This window comes from Apiospora aurea, assembly GCF_038362705.1.
Source record: "Apiospora aurea strain CBS 24483 chromosome Unknown utg000002l_segment0_segment0, whole genome shotgun sequence".
Classification (NCBI taxonomy): domain Eukaryota; kingdom Fungi; phylum Ascomycota; class Sordariomycetes; order Amphisphaeriales; family Apiosporaceae; genus Apiospora; species Apiospora aurea.
The window spans coordinates 2525485-2545035 of record NW_027117389.1 but is presented as its reverse complement, the minus strand read 5'-3'; the positions used below and the strand labels follow the sequence as shown (position 1 = coordinate 2545035).

The 19551-nt window shown below is 53.0% G+C and overlaps 5 protein-coding genes across 5 annotated transcripts; 3 read left to right on the top strand and 2 right to left on the bottom strand.

Moving 5' to 3' along the window:
* Positions 1-3973: 3973 nt before the first annotated feature.
* PG986_003169 (uncharacterized protein) lies at positions 3974-5942 on the top strand (the record flags this gene model as incomplete). The annotated part of the gene is made up of 3 exons (XM_066839391.1): positions 3974-4153; positions 4592-4981; positions 5109-5942. The coding sequence occupies 3 exons, from the start codon at positions 3974-3976 to the stop codon at positions 5940-5942; spliced, it is 1404 nt and encodes a 467-aa protein (XP_066704455.1).
* Positions 5943-6294: 352 nt separating this feature from the next.
* On the bottom strand, positions 6295-9498 carry PG986_003168 (uncharacterized protein; the record flags this gene model as incomplete). Its single annotated transcript, XM_066839390.1, has 3 exons — positions 6295-7097; positions 7249-9262; positions 9334-9498. The coding sequence occupies 3 exons, from the start codon at positions 9496-9498 to the stop codon at positions 6295-6297; spliced, it is 2982 nt and encodes a 993-aa protein (XP_066704454.1).
* Positions 9499-10107: 609 nt separating this feature from the next.
* PG986_003167 (uncharacterized protein) lies at positions 10108-12286 on the bottom strand (the record flags this gene model as incomplete). Its single annotated transcript, XM_066839389.1, has 5 exons — positions 10108-10681; positions 10751-11034; positions 11152-11874; positions 12027-12087; positions 12150-12286. 5 exons carry the CDS (start codon positions 12284-12286, stop codon positions 10108-10110), a joined length of 1779 nt encoding a protein of 592 aa, XP_066704453.1.
* A 1539-nt stretch (positions 12287-13825) lies between these two features.
* Positions 13826-15210, top strand: PG986_003166 (Pex2/Pex12 amino terminal region; the record flags this gene model as incomplete). The annotated part of the gene is made up of 2 exons (XM_066839388.1): positions 13826-14185; positions 14341-15210. 2 exons carry the CDS (start codon positions 13826-13828, stop codon positions 15208-15210), a joined length of 1230 nt encoding a protein of 409 aa, XP_066704452.1.
* A 1168-nt stretch (positions 15211-16378) lies between these two features.
* On the top strand, positions 16379-18406 carry PG986_003165 (uncharacterized protein; the record flags this gene model as incomplete). Its single annotated transcript, XM_066839387.1, has 3 exons — positions 16379-16819; positions 16903-17768; positions 17833-18406. Coding segments are annotated over 3 exons (1881 nt in total), but the record flags the coding sequence as incomplete, so codon positions are not given.
* Positions 18407-19551: the final 1145 nt, after the last annotated feature.

Below are 19551 nucleotides of genomic sequence, written 5' to 3'. Positions count from 1 at the left end.
CACTCTGCCAAGGTGGCGGAGGTAGGGATAGTTCACATTTCGCCAAGGGAATGCCAATTACTGTAGCAAGCGCCGCCCAGAAGAACGGGGTGATTGCCCCGAGGGCAGTCAGCAGTGGACGGAGAGAGAGGGTGTGGGGGGCGACGCTTACGAACTCTGAGCTCTACCCGGGAGACGCTCTTGCGTGCGACATGGCCGCACTGGTTCCCGCAACGGTATATCGGATCTTAGGTAGGCAGATCTCTGTCTGCAGGGCACTTCAATTCAATGGATTCCTCAAATTGCCCCAACTCCAACCGCGCTTTGCAGGCAAACGGTTAAGGGCTCGGCCATTCGTATCCTAAAGATTGGCTCACCGTCAATTATCGATTATTCGAGAACGTACCCCATCGACGCTTTCTGGTTAGGGGTCGCATCTAATCTCCAATGTCGCCATTTCGGTTTTCATGCCCTCCGTCATCTGACTGTTGTTACCCTGCCTTACAAAAGCAGGCAGGTACCTCGTACCGCATCCTAATGACACACCATCTAACCTTTTCCGGACCTGCGATCACGCCCCGGGTGGGGTTCCGCTCATCTGACGTTTTAATTGAACTGCACCATCGCTTCCTCTAGATTGATTGATTGCCTGCCTTCCAGCTGCTTGCTAGATGCGCCACCAGGACACACGTTCTTTCGTATATGGATAGACGGACAGTCGGCGGTGATGGACGAGCTGTGTACGCCAAAGGGTGGGTGCATGTTGACTGACTTTGGTGTTTGTGTCGTGCTTCTTTCTCTCCCCTCCTCTCCGATCCAAAAACCGGAGCCGTACTGACTCGTGAGTGGCGCCTTACATAGGTGCATACAACCACCACCGACAACAAATTCTTGAACAAAGAAAAAGAAAATCATCCTCCCTGCCTACATCTGACAAAGCCCTGTATACTTACATGTAGTTATCCACCATTTGCCCACGTCATCACCGCAAGTTCATGAGTTGTTTGTTTGCTGTACACCAAGTCTTTCTCTCTCTCTCTCTCTCTCTCTCTCTCTTCCCCCTTCCAACCCAGCGGCCTTCTCCGTCGTGGACGCGTATGATACGCAGGCTGCATCAAACTAAATGTGCCGGGACCTGCAGCGACCATCTCAGTCCGTACAATTTTACTTCGCACCCCGGTTTTATTTTCGTGGATGTGGGAGATCGTACAGGACAAGCTCACAAGGCAGATAGAAATCCAGTTTCCTTGGTGCCACTTAATAAAGCGCAATGCTACCTACATACAGTACGGAGTAGGCCCAGCACAATGCACTATTCTGGGCACATCGGCCTGTGCAGGCCTGGAAGAAAGCCTGCGGCCGCGTGGTCGTGAGCGGCCAGGTGCGTGCCAGCTCGGCCAGTGCCTTGAGTATGTACTGTAGCCGAGCCGGGTCTGATCGCCTGTGTGACTGTGTCCCCAATCCTCCAATTTCCTGCCCCTCCTGGTCAAGAGTTTGGTCGTCACCCGTGTTCGGTATGAAGCCGTGTCACCTTTTGAACAAATGGGGATCCCTCACATTCGGCAGTTGGTTGTTGTCTTTCCGCATTCCCCACGGCCAGAATGCGTGGCGGGTGGGTTGCCATAACGCTGCGCTGGGGCCGGGTTCGTTGCTGCAACTACCCGACACTGGCCTCCCGACCGACCGACCGACCGACGGGAAGGGCTACGTACTTACTCATTTACTTCGAGGGGAATCTCGAGCCTGTGCTTTGCTCGAGTCGTCTACCGAACATGGCTGACTGTCTCGGACCCTTATTTGGACGTGCGCCATTATACTTCGTCCGGTGTATATTCTCTGGGTCCCACCCCCAAAGGAGCGGACGTCGAAACGGTTCTCCAAGCCGTTGTGACTTTTACTTTCATCCGGTCTCAATGGATGCCGTCTCGTCTTGGGCCGCTTGGCGCGCGTGAAGCGCGGGCGACTTTTGATATATGGTGTATCGAATCATATCATTCCAAGGACGGCCTACTCTAGACCAGTGATGCTGTCCCGAGTCAAGCCAAACCGCGCAGGGCGGTATGGTATGGTTGTAGGCACACCACCGCCTTTCGCGGCACCCGGAACATTACTCGCGACTATGGACGTGGACCTGGGGCAATAAAGACGAACTGTCTCCGGCATATGCAGGCGAGCGATTTTCCATCCCGTTCATGTCACTCTACCGACCGAGCCGGACTTGTTTGTCGCTTGCTGGACGGTACATTTCCGGACCCCCAAGCGCGACCAGTGTAGTAGAATCGCCATACTACTGGACGGCAGAGAAATGAAAGAGCCCACAAGGCAATGGCTGTGCTAACAAACACTCTTGATGTATTCTTCGACGGTGCCCTAGTGGAACTTACAGTACCTGTACAGCATGACGTGTATATTGTCTTGTCGGTTAACTGTCGCGCAACGTGCCATTATCAGAAGGGAGTTGAAGATGCTCTCAACCTCTTACTCTCAACTGCGCTTTCCAACTTTCAGGGGCACAATTCTTCCGAGCTAGGTGAACAGATATGTTGTTGATTCCCTCTTATAACTGACCTTGTACATACTGGGAGTCAAGCATGCTGCGGAAACTCGAGCTCTGGTGATATCGCGCATCACTTAGCGATATGTATCACGTATAGGCGCAGAATTCGTTGGTCTTGGGTTTTGTGCCTTGCTGTTAGCTTCCTGGGCGGTATCCAAGTTGTACACTGGTCCCAGGGAGTGACCATCGTTAGTAGTATCGCCATCGATGCCAAAGGAAGTATAGAAGAACCCGGGAGCAAGACAGCTACTATAAACACTATGGGCATCGGCTTCAACTTACCGCCGATAGTTACCCGACCAGCGCCCCGTGTCAATGATGTCCTCTTCTTCTTGTCAGCCGCCGCGCGACTTCCTATCGTATGGGTGAGAAGCGAAGATATGTTCAGGCAAAATCTCAGCGCCTGCTTCTGGATTTTTTCGGGGCGTGATTCAGAATCATTTTAGCTCGTTAATGTGGTACTATTACTGTTTGGCAATGCGACAGAAGCAGCTGCCCCTTTCACCATTGAATGCCTGTCAGAGTCGTGCTCCTATAAGAAATCAAAAGCTTTGATGATGCAGTACATCACTCTATACTGCACATACTATGTCTCCGTACATTGCCCGGGGAGTTCTACCTGGCTCAAGGGACGCCTTGAGCGGTTAGCATCCAAGCACTAGGCATACGTTGATCAACTGATCCTCGTTCCGAAAGCCGAGATATCATAACCCGTGGACAACATCGCATTGACAGTTATCTCGAGACAAAGTTGCGCCGCCGCGCGCACTCCGTATCCCGTAAATATGCCGACGCGATTATTGACTTAGAGACCTTGAACCTGCAAGATCCCCAGGCGTATGTCACCTCCGGAGCTGAGGTGAAACATAGACTACCAACTTGGTATCACAGTTACCCATTATAGAGAACACATTGACAGTCACTCGCAAGACAGGTAGATCGTGCTCAGCATGAGGCATGACGGTCAGGCATGTGGAATACGGGTGTGCGGATCCAATATCGGGATGCCCATGAAAAGGTGGGTGGGGAATAAGGAGTCGCTAAACGTCACGATCTCGAGACTGCAAAATGACTCTCATCATGGACTCATCTTTAGGTACTTTTAAATATTACTTAAAAGAGAAAGAAAGAGTCCGGTCTTACCCTACTCGACGAACCGCAGTAAGACGTATGGGCTTGGCGGACAGGCGCAGCAGATCCTCATGGCCAATCATCGAGGCCTGGCTGAACATGAATGGAGAGAGCGCACATAGGTGCCTAAAGACATGCAAGCTCCGTCACACGACGAAGGCGGGACAACTCGGGATTCTATTAAATGAGGGACATCATGATGTCTGTTTCGCACCACCACCGATTTTCTTCATCTTTCCGTGTATCAACATCCAACCCCTCAAGGACTGCCCTCTACTCACGCCAGTGAGCCAGCTAGCCTCCGTTATGGAGACCGTTTCCCCACACGATTCCATCTACGTGGACCTCCTGAAGCCCGATGGCATCCGGCTACTGGAGCTCTACCCGGGTCCGGCGGAGGAGATCCCTCTCATGGGCTCTCTGATCCTCACCACGCTAAGTGCTTGCGAGGAGGACCTCGTCAACTCCTACACGGCGCTATCTTACGTATGGGGTGACCCGTCCCTCACGGACACCATCATCCTGGCTGGCGGTTCCACCAAGCTAGAAATCACAGCGAACCTGAGCACGGCGCTTAAGAATATCCGTCACACGTCCGAGGTCATGACCGTCTGGGTTGATGCCATTTGTATCAACCAGGCCAACATCCTGGAGCGCAACCAGCAAGTCAGCATCATGCGGAAGATCTACAACTATGCCGCCCATACTATCATCTACCTTGGCTCTCCAAACCCCGGGGTCTCGTTAGTCTTCGAGCGGGCGATGAAGGAGAAACGGGAGAAAATGGAGAATATGTACAACCCTGAGCGCACGTGCGGTGATGGCGGAGCTGGCACACGTACCGTTGTAGTAGAAGAAAAGAAAAGGAAGAGGACAGGGAAAGTAGAACCCCCGCAAAAGGCATACGAGCTATACCGCAGAGAGACCGAGGAAACCAAAGAGATCGATGAAACAGCCGCTCAAAAAGAGCTTCGCCGCGCCGTTGAAACGGACCTCTGTTCCTACCCGTGGTTCAGCCGCGGCTGGATCTTCCAAGAGCTTGTCGTCTCTAAAGACCCGCGAATCCAGTGTGGCAAATTCCGTCTGCGCTGGGACGACTTGATGGCCGTCGTCGAGCCTTTCCTCACAAAGACGGGTCCGAGCCGTCATCTCCAGGGCCTCCACGAAGTGCGCAGTAAGGGCCTCCATGGGGATAACCGGAACATGTACAAGCTTGTTACAGCCCGCACAGGTGCCCATGTGACGGATCCGCGGGACATGTTTTTCTCCCTCGTGGGGCTCGCCTCCGACCACGAGGAAGTTTCGAAGTTCCTGGTAAGCAGCTTCCGAGCGTGCCTTATTCCCACTTCAATGTAGTCAAGGTCGAGTATGCTGTTCATCGCAGAGTTGAGGCCTTCTGTATATTACCTGCAAGAGCAACACTAACGCCCGAGGCCGATAGGTGCCAGACTACGGCAAGTCAGCGAGAGAAGTGTACATCGCGGCTGCTCGCTATATTCTGGATAGGGGTGCTCTGCGCTGGTTCTTGCTGGAGGCTCGGCCATGGGCTGCTAAGAGCATTTCCCTTCCTTCGTGGGTTCCGGAATGGGAAATTCATACTCCTCATCGGAAGGAGACAGATCCCATGCTATCATCGCCCAGCTCACTTGACGAAGCCCTCCTCGTCAGGGAATTGCATAACTACGGTGTAGTTGAGCGGTTGACGGATGTAATTCCACATGAATCAGGCTCTCCGTCTTCAGTTTGGTGGCAAGCAACGTCCATAGGGCGCAACTCCGACTGGAATTCAGATTGGGAGAGGTTTGTCGATCCAGTCAAGAATACTGTTCTTCGAATGGGAGATGATCACGATTACCCAGATTGGCCACATGGTGGCCTTTGGCAGGTTCAATTTCAGGGGGTTCAAAGACTGTCTCTGGAACCCGATGCATACCTACCCCCTTGCCGCCTGGCTTTGATAGTGCATCGCTATACTCTACAACCGGGAGGCGGAATGGCCAAGACGTATTATACTATGTTGGTCCCTGCCAATGTAGCCCTTGGCGACTCTTTTATGGCATTTCGGAAGTTCTTGCAGAGCTCAGATTTTGGCATTTGGCCACCTCCAGACACAGAGCGGTGTTATGGTTTCCGGCGCTCCTTGGAGAAGACTTTTGAGACGACTATCACGGAATATGGCCCAGCGTCGCACCACGAGTTTGTCGGTCTTTACCCTACAAGCTTCCCACCGCCCGTGTGGAACTCTGCGACTGGCGTAATACTGGCTTTCCATTAGGGTAGAATTTCTATGTAAACTGTATCATCCATGCCGCGAAGATGAGACATCCCGAGTGCCTGCCACTCTGCAGAACCGTCTCTAATGGTGCCACACTCGAGCATATGTCACGAAAGGAACTTCATTCCGGCCTTTTTCATTTGCTCCTATATGGGCTAGCAATGATCCATGCCAACCTTGTCTCCTTGAGTGTCTAAGACTGGGTGCACGGGCAGAGAGGCCGTATCTGACACCGGATGAAGTTGAGTTGTTGGGGACTGCGAAGAGCCGTGGACAGTGGCCAAGAAGTTGAGGGGACCTTGGCTTAACCTACAGGTTGTCGAGTTCGGCTTCAGTGGTCTTCGAGCCGAAGCTAAGCACCAAACCCTGTGGCGCGACTGAAGCTGCTCAGGACATCGGCATCAACGTTGACTAGATAATTCTCTCGGAAAATGCCCCCACCGCCAGCTCGCTGCACCAAGCTGTCCAGACTGTTTCTGACACATTCGAGACAGTCGACAGTTCTCACCGGGTCGCTCTCCAAGAGCGCCCTTTCTCGCACATCTCTGGGCGTGTCCCACTCTGTTGCCTCAGCCGGAGCCGGCATGACTGTGGCATCTACCCCTGGTTTTTCTTCGTCCACAACCTGAGCGAAAACTCCAGTCCACATCGTCAAGAAGTCTTGTAGCTGTCCCAGCAGGAGTTCCTGTATGGGTTGTCCCAGTTCAACTATGCGAGTCAAAGCAAGCAAGTTCAGCTTCTGCCGCAGAGTATCTGCCATGCAGTCAAAGCTGTAGAACCACTCTGCACTTAGCCAGGGCCAGACCTGCTCTAGTGGACCGAGAGAGGCTACCAGCTCAGTGAATATAGCAGGGTCGGCCAGAGCTATGCGAGAGAAGATGGAGAAGTAGTCTGTTAGCGTCAGGTTGCTCACACGAGGTTGCCTTCTTTTCGGCCCCGAGGTCTGGCGAGCCTCGTATGCGTCATGGATTCCCTCAAGCATAAAGTTCAGGAATCCAGTTTCAACTAGATCCTGACAGATGAGCTTCAGACCATCGACCCCGCCAAGCTCATGAGCGCAGCGAATCAAGGTCTCGATTTGTTTGGTGGCCATCGCGCTTTGCTCACGATTGTTGGCGGTGTATGTTGCGGCGAAGCCTTTTAAGCAGACCCTGTCTATGTTGATTGTCGAGCACCGCCTCGGGTGCTAATAAGAGATAGGAATGCACAACGGCAAGGATCATCATGTGATGTTCTGTGTGGGCTTCCAAATGCCTAACGGCATGGGTGAGAAGACCAACGAGTTCTTGTGGCAATGGGGGCGCACTTTGAAGAAGAACATTGTGCCAAAGCTCAAGCGCCTCGTCTATGAGATAGACGTAAACGTCACTGCCCTCTTGGACGGCTTCTGATATTAGTGGTATGACGATGTGGTGATAACGATGGGATTCGCTTTGCATAGACATGACCAGGGATTGTAATATGGTCAAAACTGCCTGCTTCATCATGAAGCCAAGATCTCCAGCAGAGGCCCATATGCTAGGAAGTGCTGACATAATCTGGTCGGTAAAATGCGCGACATGGGTTTCCATCCTTTCTATGATGACTTTTGTCGTATTTAATATGGCCAATTTTGTCTCGTCCACTTCCACTTCACCGAGCAACTGGATCAGCCGTTCGAGAATGGGTTCCGCATAAGGGTGAAACATCTCGCCACTGAAACCGAAGTCGTCGGCTACCCATTTGAACTGTCTCGCGGCTGTGATGCGGACGACAAGATCGTTATTCTCAGGGTCATCATCGCGAAGAAGGTGAGCGTAGATTTCGTATATCAGTGGTCGACTTTCAGGGGCTACGCGAACTGGTACCCATTGACTAATGAGAATACCGATACGTCGCCTGAGTATCTTACAGTCAGGCCCTGTCTTTTGGGCGTCAGCTGTAATTGTTGTTCGGAGGAGGTCATCGAAGCTGAACTGATTGTCAACATGTGCTGCTGCCAAGCCTATTGTGTTGTAGACGGCTTCCTTGGTCGTAATATCGAGTTGCGGGTTCTCGAGCGTTGCAAAATAGGCAAGCAAAGGCTGCATGAGCAGTTGCTTATAGTGAGTGAGCAGCTGCAGCAGTAGTTGTTCAGCACAAGGGCGAACTTCCCACTCCCATGCTGCACCTTGAGCCTCCTCTTGCTGCTCCCATTCCTCGGGCTCCTCTTCCCAAGCCTCGATATCGGCTTTCCGGAATATCAGAAGGCTTGAAATAATCAAGCGAGCTATCTCAATGACCATCCCGTCCGTTAGTAGCCCTTGTTTCACAGAGAGGATCAGTGCCGCCTGCTCTTCTCTCGTTTCCTGCGAGCGGTACTTGAAGGTTTGCTGGGGTACATTAACCATTCGTATACACGAGCGAACCAGAAGCAATCCCTTCAACGCAAGTCTTTCAAGCAATGGGCCTTCCACTTTAGATTTGTGGCCAGCACCAATGGCCGAGTTGGGTCCCTGGCGTAGACCCTCGGACGTGTTGAAGACTTGAGCGAATGCAGTCACAAGTCCCCAGTATGACTGCACAAGATCAAAGGACTTTGGCAACGATGCAAAACTAGCAGGATGCTCATTGGCCATCTCGACATGAAGTTTAGCAAACTGCATGAGATGTTTCCCGACAACGTCCATTATGGGCTGTGGCAGTTCATTCTTCAGGGTCTCGGGGTCCGTAAGCTGACCAAATTGTTCCCGTGACAATTCCCATGCTGCTTTGACAGTATCGTCTCTATGAGGGTATTCGTAGCCAACAATCAGCAGTCTCCGCAGAGCCTTGAAGGCGACCAGACTGTTATGTATGGCTATACTAGCTTCTTCTTCATGAAATCCTCCGGTCCTGACAGCTGACATCCACGTCGCAGAGGTTTTGGAGTATATCTCTCCCAGGACGAAGACAAGCTCCGGGGTGACCGACTGCAGTGCCGTTTGCGACTTCCGCAAGCGGGCAGTCCCAAGCTCCTTGACGGTGCGCAGCAGAACCAGGAGAGCACCCGCGAGTTCGGCCTGGTTCCCATCTTTTGTTTGGCGAAGGAGTGAAATCAGATTTGGCAGGGCCTCTGGCCAGGCTTGGGGGTAGTCGATGCGGATAATCTTGGCGGTGACAAGAGCGTTGTGTAACGCAAGCTGCTTGTCAGGCTCGCCGACCGTACCAGAGAATAGCTTGGATCGGATCAGGTCCTTCTTGGCAGGCTGTATAGCATTCTTGAGCGTGTGGTGCCTCCAGTATTTGTCGATGCCATTCTTGAGCTGGATGATGGCCAGTAGTCGTATCTCGTGAGGAAGAGTTCGTTCGAGGAAGACCATCTGGAGAAGGGGAAACAGCGGACGTTAGTAAGGCACACAACAACCGTCTCGGCCCGAACATTGTAGCTCACCTGTAGGGCAGGGTAGTAGTCCTCGTGGACTTCCCAGGAAGTGAGCTGCTGGCCGGCAGACTGGCGTTGGCTAAAGTCTTGCGATGTTGCCGCCTGGAGGGTGCGCCACAGCTCCTCCAGACTGAGAGGGCTGGCCTGGCCAGCGACTTCGATAGAGAAACTCATGCTGCCGAGAGAGATCAAGACTCGGCGCACCTGAGCCGGGAAGGGCGAGTTCTACGCTATGCACTTGTGCCAGTACTGAAAGCGCAAAAGGAAGGGTGTCGCTTTGTTTACCACCACGATTGAGCTCATTCTTTAGGCGCATCAAATGGCGGGGCAGAGGAGGACGGTGGTGGTTATGAAAAGCGTCGGGGGTCCAGCAGGGGATGACAGCTTAGGTGGGGTCCAGCGCCTAACGCCTAACGCGAAATCCCAGTACCGCGTACAGTGAGTGCACCACAAGGCACCATCAGAGTAAACTGTTCCGAGGATTGAAGGCAGTCAAACACTTTCGTATGCCACAAAGGTGTCTTTCCTGAGGGCTGCCTGTAACGTATCACAAGCTCCTGAAGAGATACTAGTAGGTACATACATTGCTGGTATACATCATGCACTCAGAGCACCCCTATTTCGATTTATATACGAACTACCCGGTATGCCATCAACGAAAATCTTGAGATATCAAAGACGTTTCTGTCTTTGAAGATACAAGTTGAAACCCGCCACCTCCTGTGAACCGTCATAGTCAAACAAGCTTGCAGCAGAGAACCGGTCACTGGGCGTTTGTCGCACCTACTCATATGCAACGACCGTTTGATCATTGACATGTACCCAGGCATCCACGGTGCCCAATCGATTGAAGTCGGGGAAAGTAATCTCGCCACTCTGTCCCCTGGAATCACCGGCGGCGGTGGCAAAGACTGGTGGCTGTATCCCATCTTGGGAAGGCTCAGACGGATCCATGGGCGCCGACAAGTACTCCGCCACGACGTCTCGGAGCTCTTCGGTGAAGCTCCGCGAGACCTCCCAGATCTGGCCATGCACCGACACTATCCGCGCCAGCATGCCGAGCTTCTCGCGATAGACCGGTGTGCCGAGGCCCTGTAACACGCACGCGTCGAGATACACCAGCGCCATGCGCCGAATCCCGGCCACCAGCAAGGGCGAGAAATGTTTGAGGTCGACAGGCTTGCGGAAGAGCGCGAGCATGTGGTCGGCAGCTTGGATCTCCGCGTTGATTGCCTGCCATCCGAAGGACTTGACCTTCCGGGCGCCCATAGAAGGGCCGGCGCTTGGGCCGAGAGAGCAACTCTCCTTGAGGCTGAGGTTGCCCCTTGCGACACTTTCTCGGACTACTAACCGGGCACTACGCTAGATTGTTAAGGCCTTGTAGTGACAGCATGAATGTGATGATATATAATAACAGAAGACTGACCTGTGAGCTAAACCCCACGCCTGCTGCAAGACAATGTCGGCTGAGCCTTCCGAATTTACCAGGTCCAGCTTCCATGCTGGGACCTTGAGAGTCCAGTCACATAGAAGAGAGTCTGCCCGTTCGAAAAGACGCTCTTTCTTGTCTTCAGGTGCACCGTGGTAGCCGAGTACATACGTCGCTGTGATGCGGCACAGGTCAACCAAATACGCCATTGAAGAGAACTCGGCTGTGCCGAGGGCACTGTGCACCTCATACTGGGCCAAGGTTGCTGGGTGAGGTATGTTCTAGTCCGATTGTGTTAGTCTTTATGCAATTCGTCGTCTGTTTGGACGAAGAGGATGCTGGATCGCTGCTGCTACAACCTCGCCCCCAGGTGGGAAGGGATGAGAATGAAAACTTACCCCTGACTCATACTCCCATTCTTCACAGGGCAAATCCACATCGCCTGGGATATCGCATAGCATTTTAGTTTCGAAGAGGTTGTAGCAAACATACAGCCCGTACAAGCCCCAATATGTCCGACGATAACTTTCGGCAACAACCGGATCAGGGGTTTCCGCGGCGAATGCCTTTTTGTGCATCCCCAACTCCTGTGCCATTGTGTTCGCACGATGAAGCCACCCTTTATAGTATGCAAATGATGTATTTCCGAAGGCAGCAAGACTCATGATGAGCAATCCTTGAACCGACTGTGGTGTTATAGGGAGAGGAGCGCAAGCTGCAGCATAGGCCGTATCTCCAAGCTCGTCCGATCGGGTCTCTGGTAGATATAAGGAGCCGATGTAGTTGATTGTCATCAACAAGAAATCCATTCTGCTAGGATCCGTTATGGCTTGGTTCATAAGGAACCTCTTTGGTAGTATGAACGGGTGTGCAGCGTGGAAACAGGTATAATAGGCATCGAGAGGCGTAGTTTTCCCAAGGGCCTCTGACCCCGGAGTGATGCGTGTTGACGGAGCCCAGCCCACCAAGTTTCCGTCTTCAACATCACATACTGGGTTGACTGCGGGAATCTGAGCCTCAGGTTCGATCCTTCTAATCGTGGGTATCGCGCCTGGTCTATCCAGCATCAGACTCCTTTTCTTCCGGTCACGGATACCTCGTCTAGATTTTGCGTAAAAGCACTGATGGCTCCAAAGTCAGCAACGGACATCTTGACCACAGGAAATACCATTGCCCAGATCAGTGATGCCATGTCATTTCAAAAGAAGATCCGGTATCACCACAATTCTGAGGTGGTCATGATGTGCCTTCCCCGAACGGCCATTTAGCTTACAGGTTTTCCCTCATTGGAGCATCGCTTGCAACAAGGCAATGTGGCGTCGCATTTCATATGCCTATAACACCAAGATTAATGTCACTTTTTTCTTGTTTGCTTGAGAGGAGTATGTCTACTCACTTTGAACGGCATTGCACACAAGCGAGCGATACGCGGACGGCCGGCCTGAAACCTCGAGGACTTGGTCTTGGGTCGGAGCTATTTGGTGTGGAAGCCTCGCTCTGGAGATTTGCCGCAGTCTTTGTGCTCCGGATCATGGCGACTTGGCAATCCTATACGAGGGCTAGCCAAGCGCTTCCAATGCCTAGAAGAAATGCTTGTTTCTCGAGAATAGCTATGAGCTGGAGGTGGTTCTTGAATAGAGGAGTGTAGGTGCAATGGGGAAATGGGGATGCTTACCTAAGTAAGATGACCCAAAGCGACCCCCAAGGAGGCCCCATACGGGTAGATATATGCCGGGATCTGTCCTGCAAAGCAGTTCTTGAGATTCGAAAGTCAGGAACACACTTGCTATGCAGGCAGTGTACTTGGAACTCGAGATGCGGGCTGGCCGTCTCTTGACGTTTGGCAGCAACGTGGGCGGCCGCCAAAGCAGCGGAGAGAGGATGACACCAGCAAGCGTTCTGCTATGCGGGGAACTGCAAGGCAGCCCATCCTTTATATGGCCAATAAAGATGATGCTGAGGCCATGTACAGGGGTGGCGGACAGCAAAGTCCATAGAGTAAGACGGATGACGAGGCGATGAGCGGGTGGGCGAAATCCGAATAGAAAGTCAGACTGTCAAATTGCTGTATATTCAAGCTTGGCCACAATCAAGGCAGCCGGGCTAAGGAGATACATTCGATCTTCTCATCAAGTGGTGTGAGATGAATACATACAATGAATACCACTGGCGCTGATAGGAATCGAACCTATCTCATCATATGCTGGCTTCAATCTGTGTGAGCATCAAAGCCAGTACAGGGGCTTGTGCAAGCTTGCTCTGATGTTGCAGGCTTCGAGGAAGCATAATCGTACATACGCAGCCACGTTGGGTTTTTGAGAGATGCGGTGAGACCAGCCCTGTTAGATGCATGCACCTGACGGGTTATACAGCAATGCAATGTTCTTTGCTTTCAGTATAGCCTCAAAAAGCTCCTTGATGCTACAAAATTCTCGTACGACAAATAGAATCTGACCTGTTGAGCTGGGCATAGAAGCCAAAGAAATATGTAGCCATGAAAATGGGGTTTGCCTTCTGCTCAAGCTTAACAGGCTATGGCGAGACGTTCCAAAACTGCATAAGGAATGCCTGTCTTGTATAAAAGTTTACGGAAGTGTTATCATTCAGTCTGCTTCATAAAAATAAACATCAACGTATAGAACATCACAAGGCTGGTAGCTAGAGCAGTCGAACATTGCATCTAATATAAGTAAGCTCCAGCCAGATACGATGTCAACAGGCGGTGGGCCATAGCGAATGCAGGGGCCTCACGTAACGGGGATCAGTCAGTTTGTACCCCATTCGGGGCCACCGAGGTTCCTTTAGGTCCTTGCATACCTCGGCCAATTGATTGATTCGCGACTGGACTGGTCCCAACGCCAACGCCAACGCCAACGCCAACGACCACTGCCGACCGGCCGACCGACCAACCTTACCTCCTTGCGTCACCACCGCCAACGCACTGTCTTCACACAACAGCACAAGCAGGGGGCATCTCTCTTTCGCATCCAAGCCTCCTCTTCCCACATAGAACAATGCCCGCGGGATAGCACGAATCACCATCCACCATTTCAGCCCGGCGATGCTGCTTCGATGAGCTCCTCCAGCAGCTTTGCGCAGGCGCAGCAGCGACTGGCTGCGCGCCGACAAGCCCGCGAACGAGAGAACCAGGCCCGCCTCACCGCACGACGCGACGAATCCCAAGCATGGTCACGCGCCGCCAAGCTCCCTTTCGCTTTAAACCGACTCGGGTCCTCAACGCTGTCGGCTTGGGAGCTGTTGTCCTCACGCGAGGGAACGAGGCCCTCCTTTCGTGTCGGCCAGGTCGACGCCGAGCTCCTCGACGAGGAGCTTGTTGACCTTCTCCGGGGACAAGTCGGCGATGCGCTCAAATACCTCGGGGGAAATATAAAAGACGACTGGTCGGCAGAGATACTGCTGGGCCTTCGCGCGGTACTATTCAAACTTACTTTGTGGGATCACGATGCCACTTACGGGGCGGCTCTACAAAACCTCAAATACACGGATGCGCGACGTAACTCGCCTAGCCTCGCACCGCCAAGCAAATGGCAGAAAATTCTCTATGGGCTCATCACCGTTGGGGGAAGTACGGATGGACCAAATGGGAGGATTGGCTACTAGACCAGGACAATGGCTATGATGCACCATCGCCAAGGGTTCAGCGGCTGTCCGCCATCACCTCGAAACTGTCCACTGTGCACTCGATGGCAGCCTTTGTCTCATTCCTTGTCTTCTTGTTGCATGGGAGATACCGGACGCTTCTTGACAGGCTCCTGCGGATACGGCTAGTACCGCCGACTAGTCAAGTCAGCCGAGAAGTCTCATTCGAGTATCTCAACCGCCAGCTCGTGTGGCACGCGTTTACAGAGTTTCTACTTTTTGTGCTGCCACTGGTCGGTATCAACCGCTGGCGCCGGTGGCTCTCTCGCGCCTGGAAGAAGACCAAAGATATAGTCCACATCAGGTCTGACGACGCAAGCAACAGCAAGCAGGGTGAATTCGCGTTCCTGCCTGAAAGAACGTGTGCCATATGCTATCAGGATCAGAATAGCGCTACGTCAGAGAACGAGGTCCTTGCTGCGGCAGCATCCAGCGGAGTTGTCGGGTCGGCGCAGACAGATATCACAAACCCCTACGAGACGATACCGTGTGGCTGCATATACTGTTATGTCTGCTTGGCTACCCGGTTAGAGCGAGAAGAAGGCGAAGGAATGACTTGCCTGCGCTGTGGCGAGCTGGTCAAGGAATGCAAGCCCTGGAGCGGAGATGTCCTGGAAGAAGTGGCCAAGGAGCCATCTTCTTCCCCGAAGCGGGTGGGCTTTGCTGATGAGATTGAGGAGGCTGCGCCCGAAGAGCGCGACCTGGAAAAGCCAGGCCGCATCACCAAACACCACCACAATGATAGTAATGACCACTCGGAAGAGGAAGAGGAGTTGGGGGGTGATGTCAATCACTAGAAAGAACCCTCACAATGAACCAACATCATATCACCAATTCCCAATGCGACCTTGCTCTATTGAAAAGGCTTATTATTGGGTCAGAAATCCAGCAACACTTTGTACCACTATTTTAATTTCCACCTATTTGCGGTACCTGTCTGCATCGAAATCGGATGCACTGCCAAATACCATGGGCCTTACACTGAATCCTCCTGTGGTTTCTTTTACTTACTCGAATACAGCGGTCTGGGGTTGAGGCCACTAGGCTCCTAGGCCATTAGGTATGGAGGGACTATCTACTTGCTTAGTTTATGTGCAATGCCAATGGGAACGGGTGTATGTAATGTAATGCAAGCCACGCTACGAGTAGGTAGTCCGTTATTAATGAACTCTACACCCAGCACTGGATCACTGTCCTAGCCACCGTATCACGAATGGCGGCAAGTCAACTTTGTAGTTGCTTTGACTATGTACACTAGACAGATGCTCCTAGTTGGATATTATCCAATGGCTTTGCCAAAGACATGGCAACCGCAAAAGGAAACCCCATATGTAACCTACACTGAGCAACAGGGGCCCCCCACTGGAGACCCTGCCTACCACCTGCCGTCTGTCTTAAACAAGCCCAGTGCCCAGCCTGCCAGCTTCCAGCGACCTGCAGCCACTAGACCCGAGTAGATTGCAGGGTCTCCCGCACTAAACCCAGCTGCGCCCAGTAGCGTCGTCGCGAGCTGTCACGAGTTAAACATTGGGAGCGTCGGTCCATCCCGAGCCCCAGTCAACGGGACCGCTTGGTTCACCGATACCTTGCAAGATAAATCCTCTCCCTCCAAGGACGACCACGGCGAGGCGACCAAGAAACCGAACTGACCGCTCTCCCCGCCCAACAGCCCAGCAGCCCAGTGCGCCTCGAGTGCCGGATTCTCGTGGGCCCTGCCGTTGGAGTCTGGAGTGCACGAGCAACAAAAGAGCACGCAACCGAAGCTATGTAACACGCCCAGCTTCCAATCCTATCTCGACAGCCACAAAGACACGGCCCCTGCGGCGTAACCACAAAAGCCCAAAGTTGGGAAACCCTTGTGCTCCATACTTGGGCACGCAGAAAAAATAGAGAGGGACACGCACACAAAGAAGGAAGAGGGGGAAAAAAGGCGCGCGACAAGTGTGAGGGAGCACCAGGAAGTAGGAGGAGGAGACGTCACATTACAACCCAAGAAAGAGAATGCCCGAATTCTTTCCCTTCATACCAGGCAACGAAACCTCACAAGCGGCGCGCCAGCACGCCTCGGACGCATCGCCGCTCCTCGGCCGATTTCGCGCCGTGCCGCGGAGCCAGCAGCGCCGACACTCCGCTTCGGCCCTGGGTTTTCTGTCCAACGGCGGCGGACGGGGCAGCGTGCACGTCGGGTATGGCGCGTTGATTGCTTCCGAGCTCGACAGAGCCCCCGACGACGACATTGAAGACTACGAAGACAATGACGGGGCTGGTTATGGACACAGGGCTTACAGGTGGATGCGGCGCAACGTGGAGGATCTATTCATCGCTCCACGCCAGACGGCGGTGAGAAGGGTCGTGGAGAGATGGTGGACACGCTGGGGAGTCCTGGTCATCTTGCCGGCAGCCTTGGTGAGTAGCAGTCCAGGCACATATACACGGCCTTCTACATCATCCCGTAAACCCTAACTCAAAACGCTGACAGGCGTATGCAGGCTGTGGCTTGGTGCGCTATCCCCTTTCCGCAGTACCCTCTCCGGCCTGGCGACCCGGACCGGAATCCAGGTTATGACGACCACCGGGCCCCCGGTCATGGAGCTGCCCGGGTCCAGGTCAACTTCTGGTTCTTCCTTATCGTATACTATGGCTTCTACAACCTAACGGCCTTGATGTGGATCACCAAGGTCTTCAACCTCTATAGCTTAAACTGGTGGCCGTCGAATCTGGGCTTTCCCTTGACCATCACCCTGATCGCGGTGTTGGGTCTTGCCGCACCGATTCCGGTGTACTTGGTGCCTGAGCTCAAATTCCTCACCATCCACAACACGGCTTGGATCTCGTGGACCTTCGTCATCATGGCCATGCCGGTAGCTATTGCTTTTTGCATCCTCATGCTACACGAGCGGCATCTCGGACTCAGGAATTCGCTATCCGAGACGCAGCGCATATTTACCTCGTCTTGGTGGACCAGTGAGGGTGACAGCACAGCTGATCAAGACCGCCACCGCCGACGGAGGGGACTGAATGACTACAACGTAGATCCAGACAATGTGTTACACGCCCGTCCGTCGCAACAAGGTCGTGTATCGGCTATGTTGCGCCGCCGCTGGCTACCGGCGAGCTTCGTACGATTTGTGTGGTTCTGTCTCGCCCTTCTCGTCGGGCTGCTGGCGTATCTTATAGGAGAAGCCTATGCCGAGATATACCTCCGGACCTTACCGCACAACAACTTGGAGACGGTCGTTTATGTGTATAGTTGGGTCATAACGGTGCACTTACTCGACGCGCTGACAGGCTGGATCCTGGGAGTCAGCGAGGGAGAGCGGGTCGGAAGTTACCCTTTGAGCTGGATATTCAAGCTGTAAGTGAGGGGCGTTCGTCTCCTTGTTCGTTTCTCTGGAAATTGCTGACCGCTTGCTTGCCAGATACTTCATATTGACCTACCAAACGTATGTGCGAGCTTTGTACGCACGCCTGCGCTCGCCATCGCAGTTCATCCTGCTGCAGGCGCTCTCATCCACCTCCCTCATCGTCTTCGTCCCCCTGACCATGAGCATGACGTATCACCGCATCATGACGTTCCTCGGGCTGACGTCGCAGTCCTATGCCGCATACCAGAAGCTCTGCATCCGCAACGTCTTCATCCGGTTCATCGCCGAGAACGTTAGCATGCTGGCCTTCCTGGGCAGCATCCTCGTCCTGCACTTCGGCTCCAACAAGGACGTCTACCCTTACTTCGCGTTCGACGACCCGGACGAGATCGAGGATGGCTACAACTTCGGCTTCACCTTCTACGCGTCCACCATCACGTGGGCGTGCGAGCTTGTCGCGGCCTTTTTGCTCCGGGCCCTGATCCGCTGGTGCTTCGGCGTCAATGCGAGCGTCGAGGGGAAGCTTGACCTCGCCGTCTGGCCTGAGCTGTTACCTACTAGCATCGCGGTCATGCTGCATGTGCTACAGAACATGCTGTTTTCCATAATTCGCTTGCATTTTCATTGAATGGCGGTCAGTTGATTGATTGAGAACTGAGAGGCAATGGCCAAGGCCACACGGATGGAAAAGTCCTGAAGGGAAACAGTTTCCGGGGATGTGTGTTAAAAGAAAAACTGACAAGTCCTTCTTTTCCGCGGCTCGGAATGGAGGTGACATGTGGTTGGCGCAGACAGCCGCCGACGTGCGAATGACGTGTGTGGACAGTTCCTCACCGACGAAAAGAGAGGGAGCTGGCGGACAAAAGGGGGAGGGAAACATCCGTTTTGTCTATGGCGTTCTAGCTCTCCCACCGACCGGTCCACCGGTTGCGGGGTGATAATGATAATGTGTGTGGTGGTGGTTATGGTGGTGTGCAACGAGGGGAAGGAACACCACCCTCTTTCCATGGCTTTTTTTTCTTTTTTTTTCGCGTTGCTATTTTTCGGAGCTGCTTGATTTGGTCTTTGTTTTGGTTACTGTACCTGTTTTTGTTTCCCACAGCATGCACACAAGACGTCCGAGGTGGTTGGACTTACTAGAGATGATACCCCCTTTTCTTCCAGATTCGACTGATTCAGCTGTTGTTTATAGACTGCATAAGATATCCCTGTTTTTTCTAATATAGAGAGCCTGCCGCTTTGCAGCCTTCATTGCCGCCGGGGAGATAACCCATTGCCAGAATATTCAAAGAATGCCGCATCGGGCGTGATATGACAAGAGACTCGCTCGATCATGTTGTTGGTGTTTGTCGTTTTTCGTGTATGGTCCCGCCCCTAGTGAGGCCGTTTTTTTCTTCTTTCTGCAGATACGCATCAATATATGTAAGATGGTTGCCGCATGGGATGGTGGTGGTCCACCATGTTAAGCAGGAGCTGGCTATTGGATGTTCGGGAATTAATTGACTTGGGGTACGGCTGGAGATGCATGGCAAATCTTGGAGGCTATACATCCACCACCACCAACAAGCACCGATCTTGCACTTATCCTTCCCCTTCTTACCGAGGGAGGGATGGAAGATATCTTCTCAGCCGAGCCACGGGTGAGGAGAAGATGTATCACGAAGGGAAAGGGAGCATTTTCCGAAACACCAAAGCTTGACAGACCGATCCACGTCTCGCAAGACGCGTGGGCAATATCGACCCCAACCGGCGGGTAAGTAGTCATCCAATCTG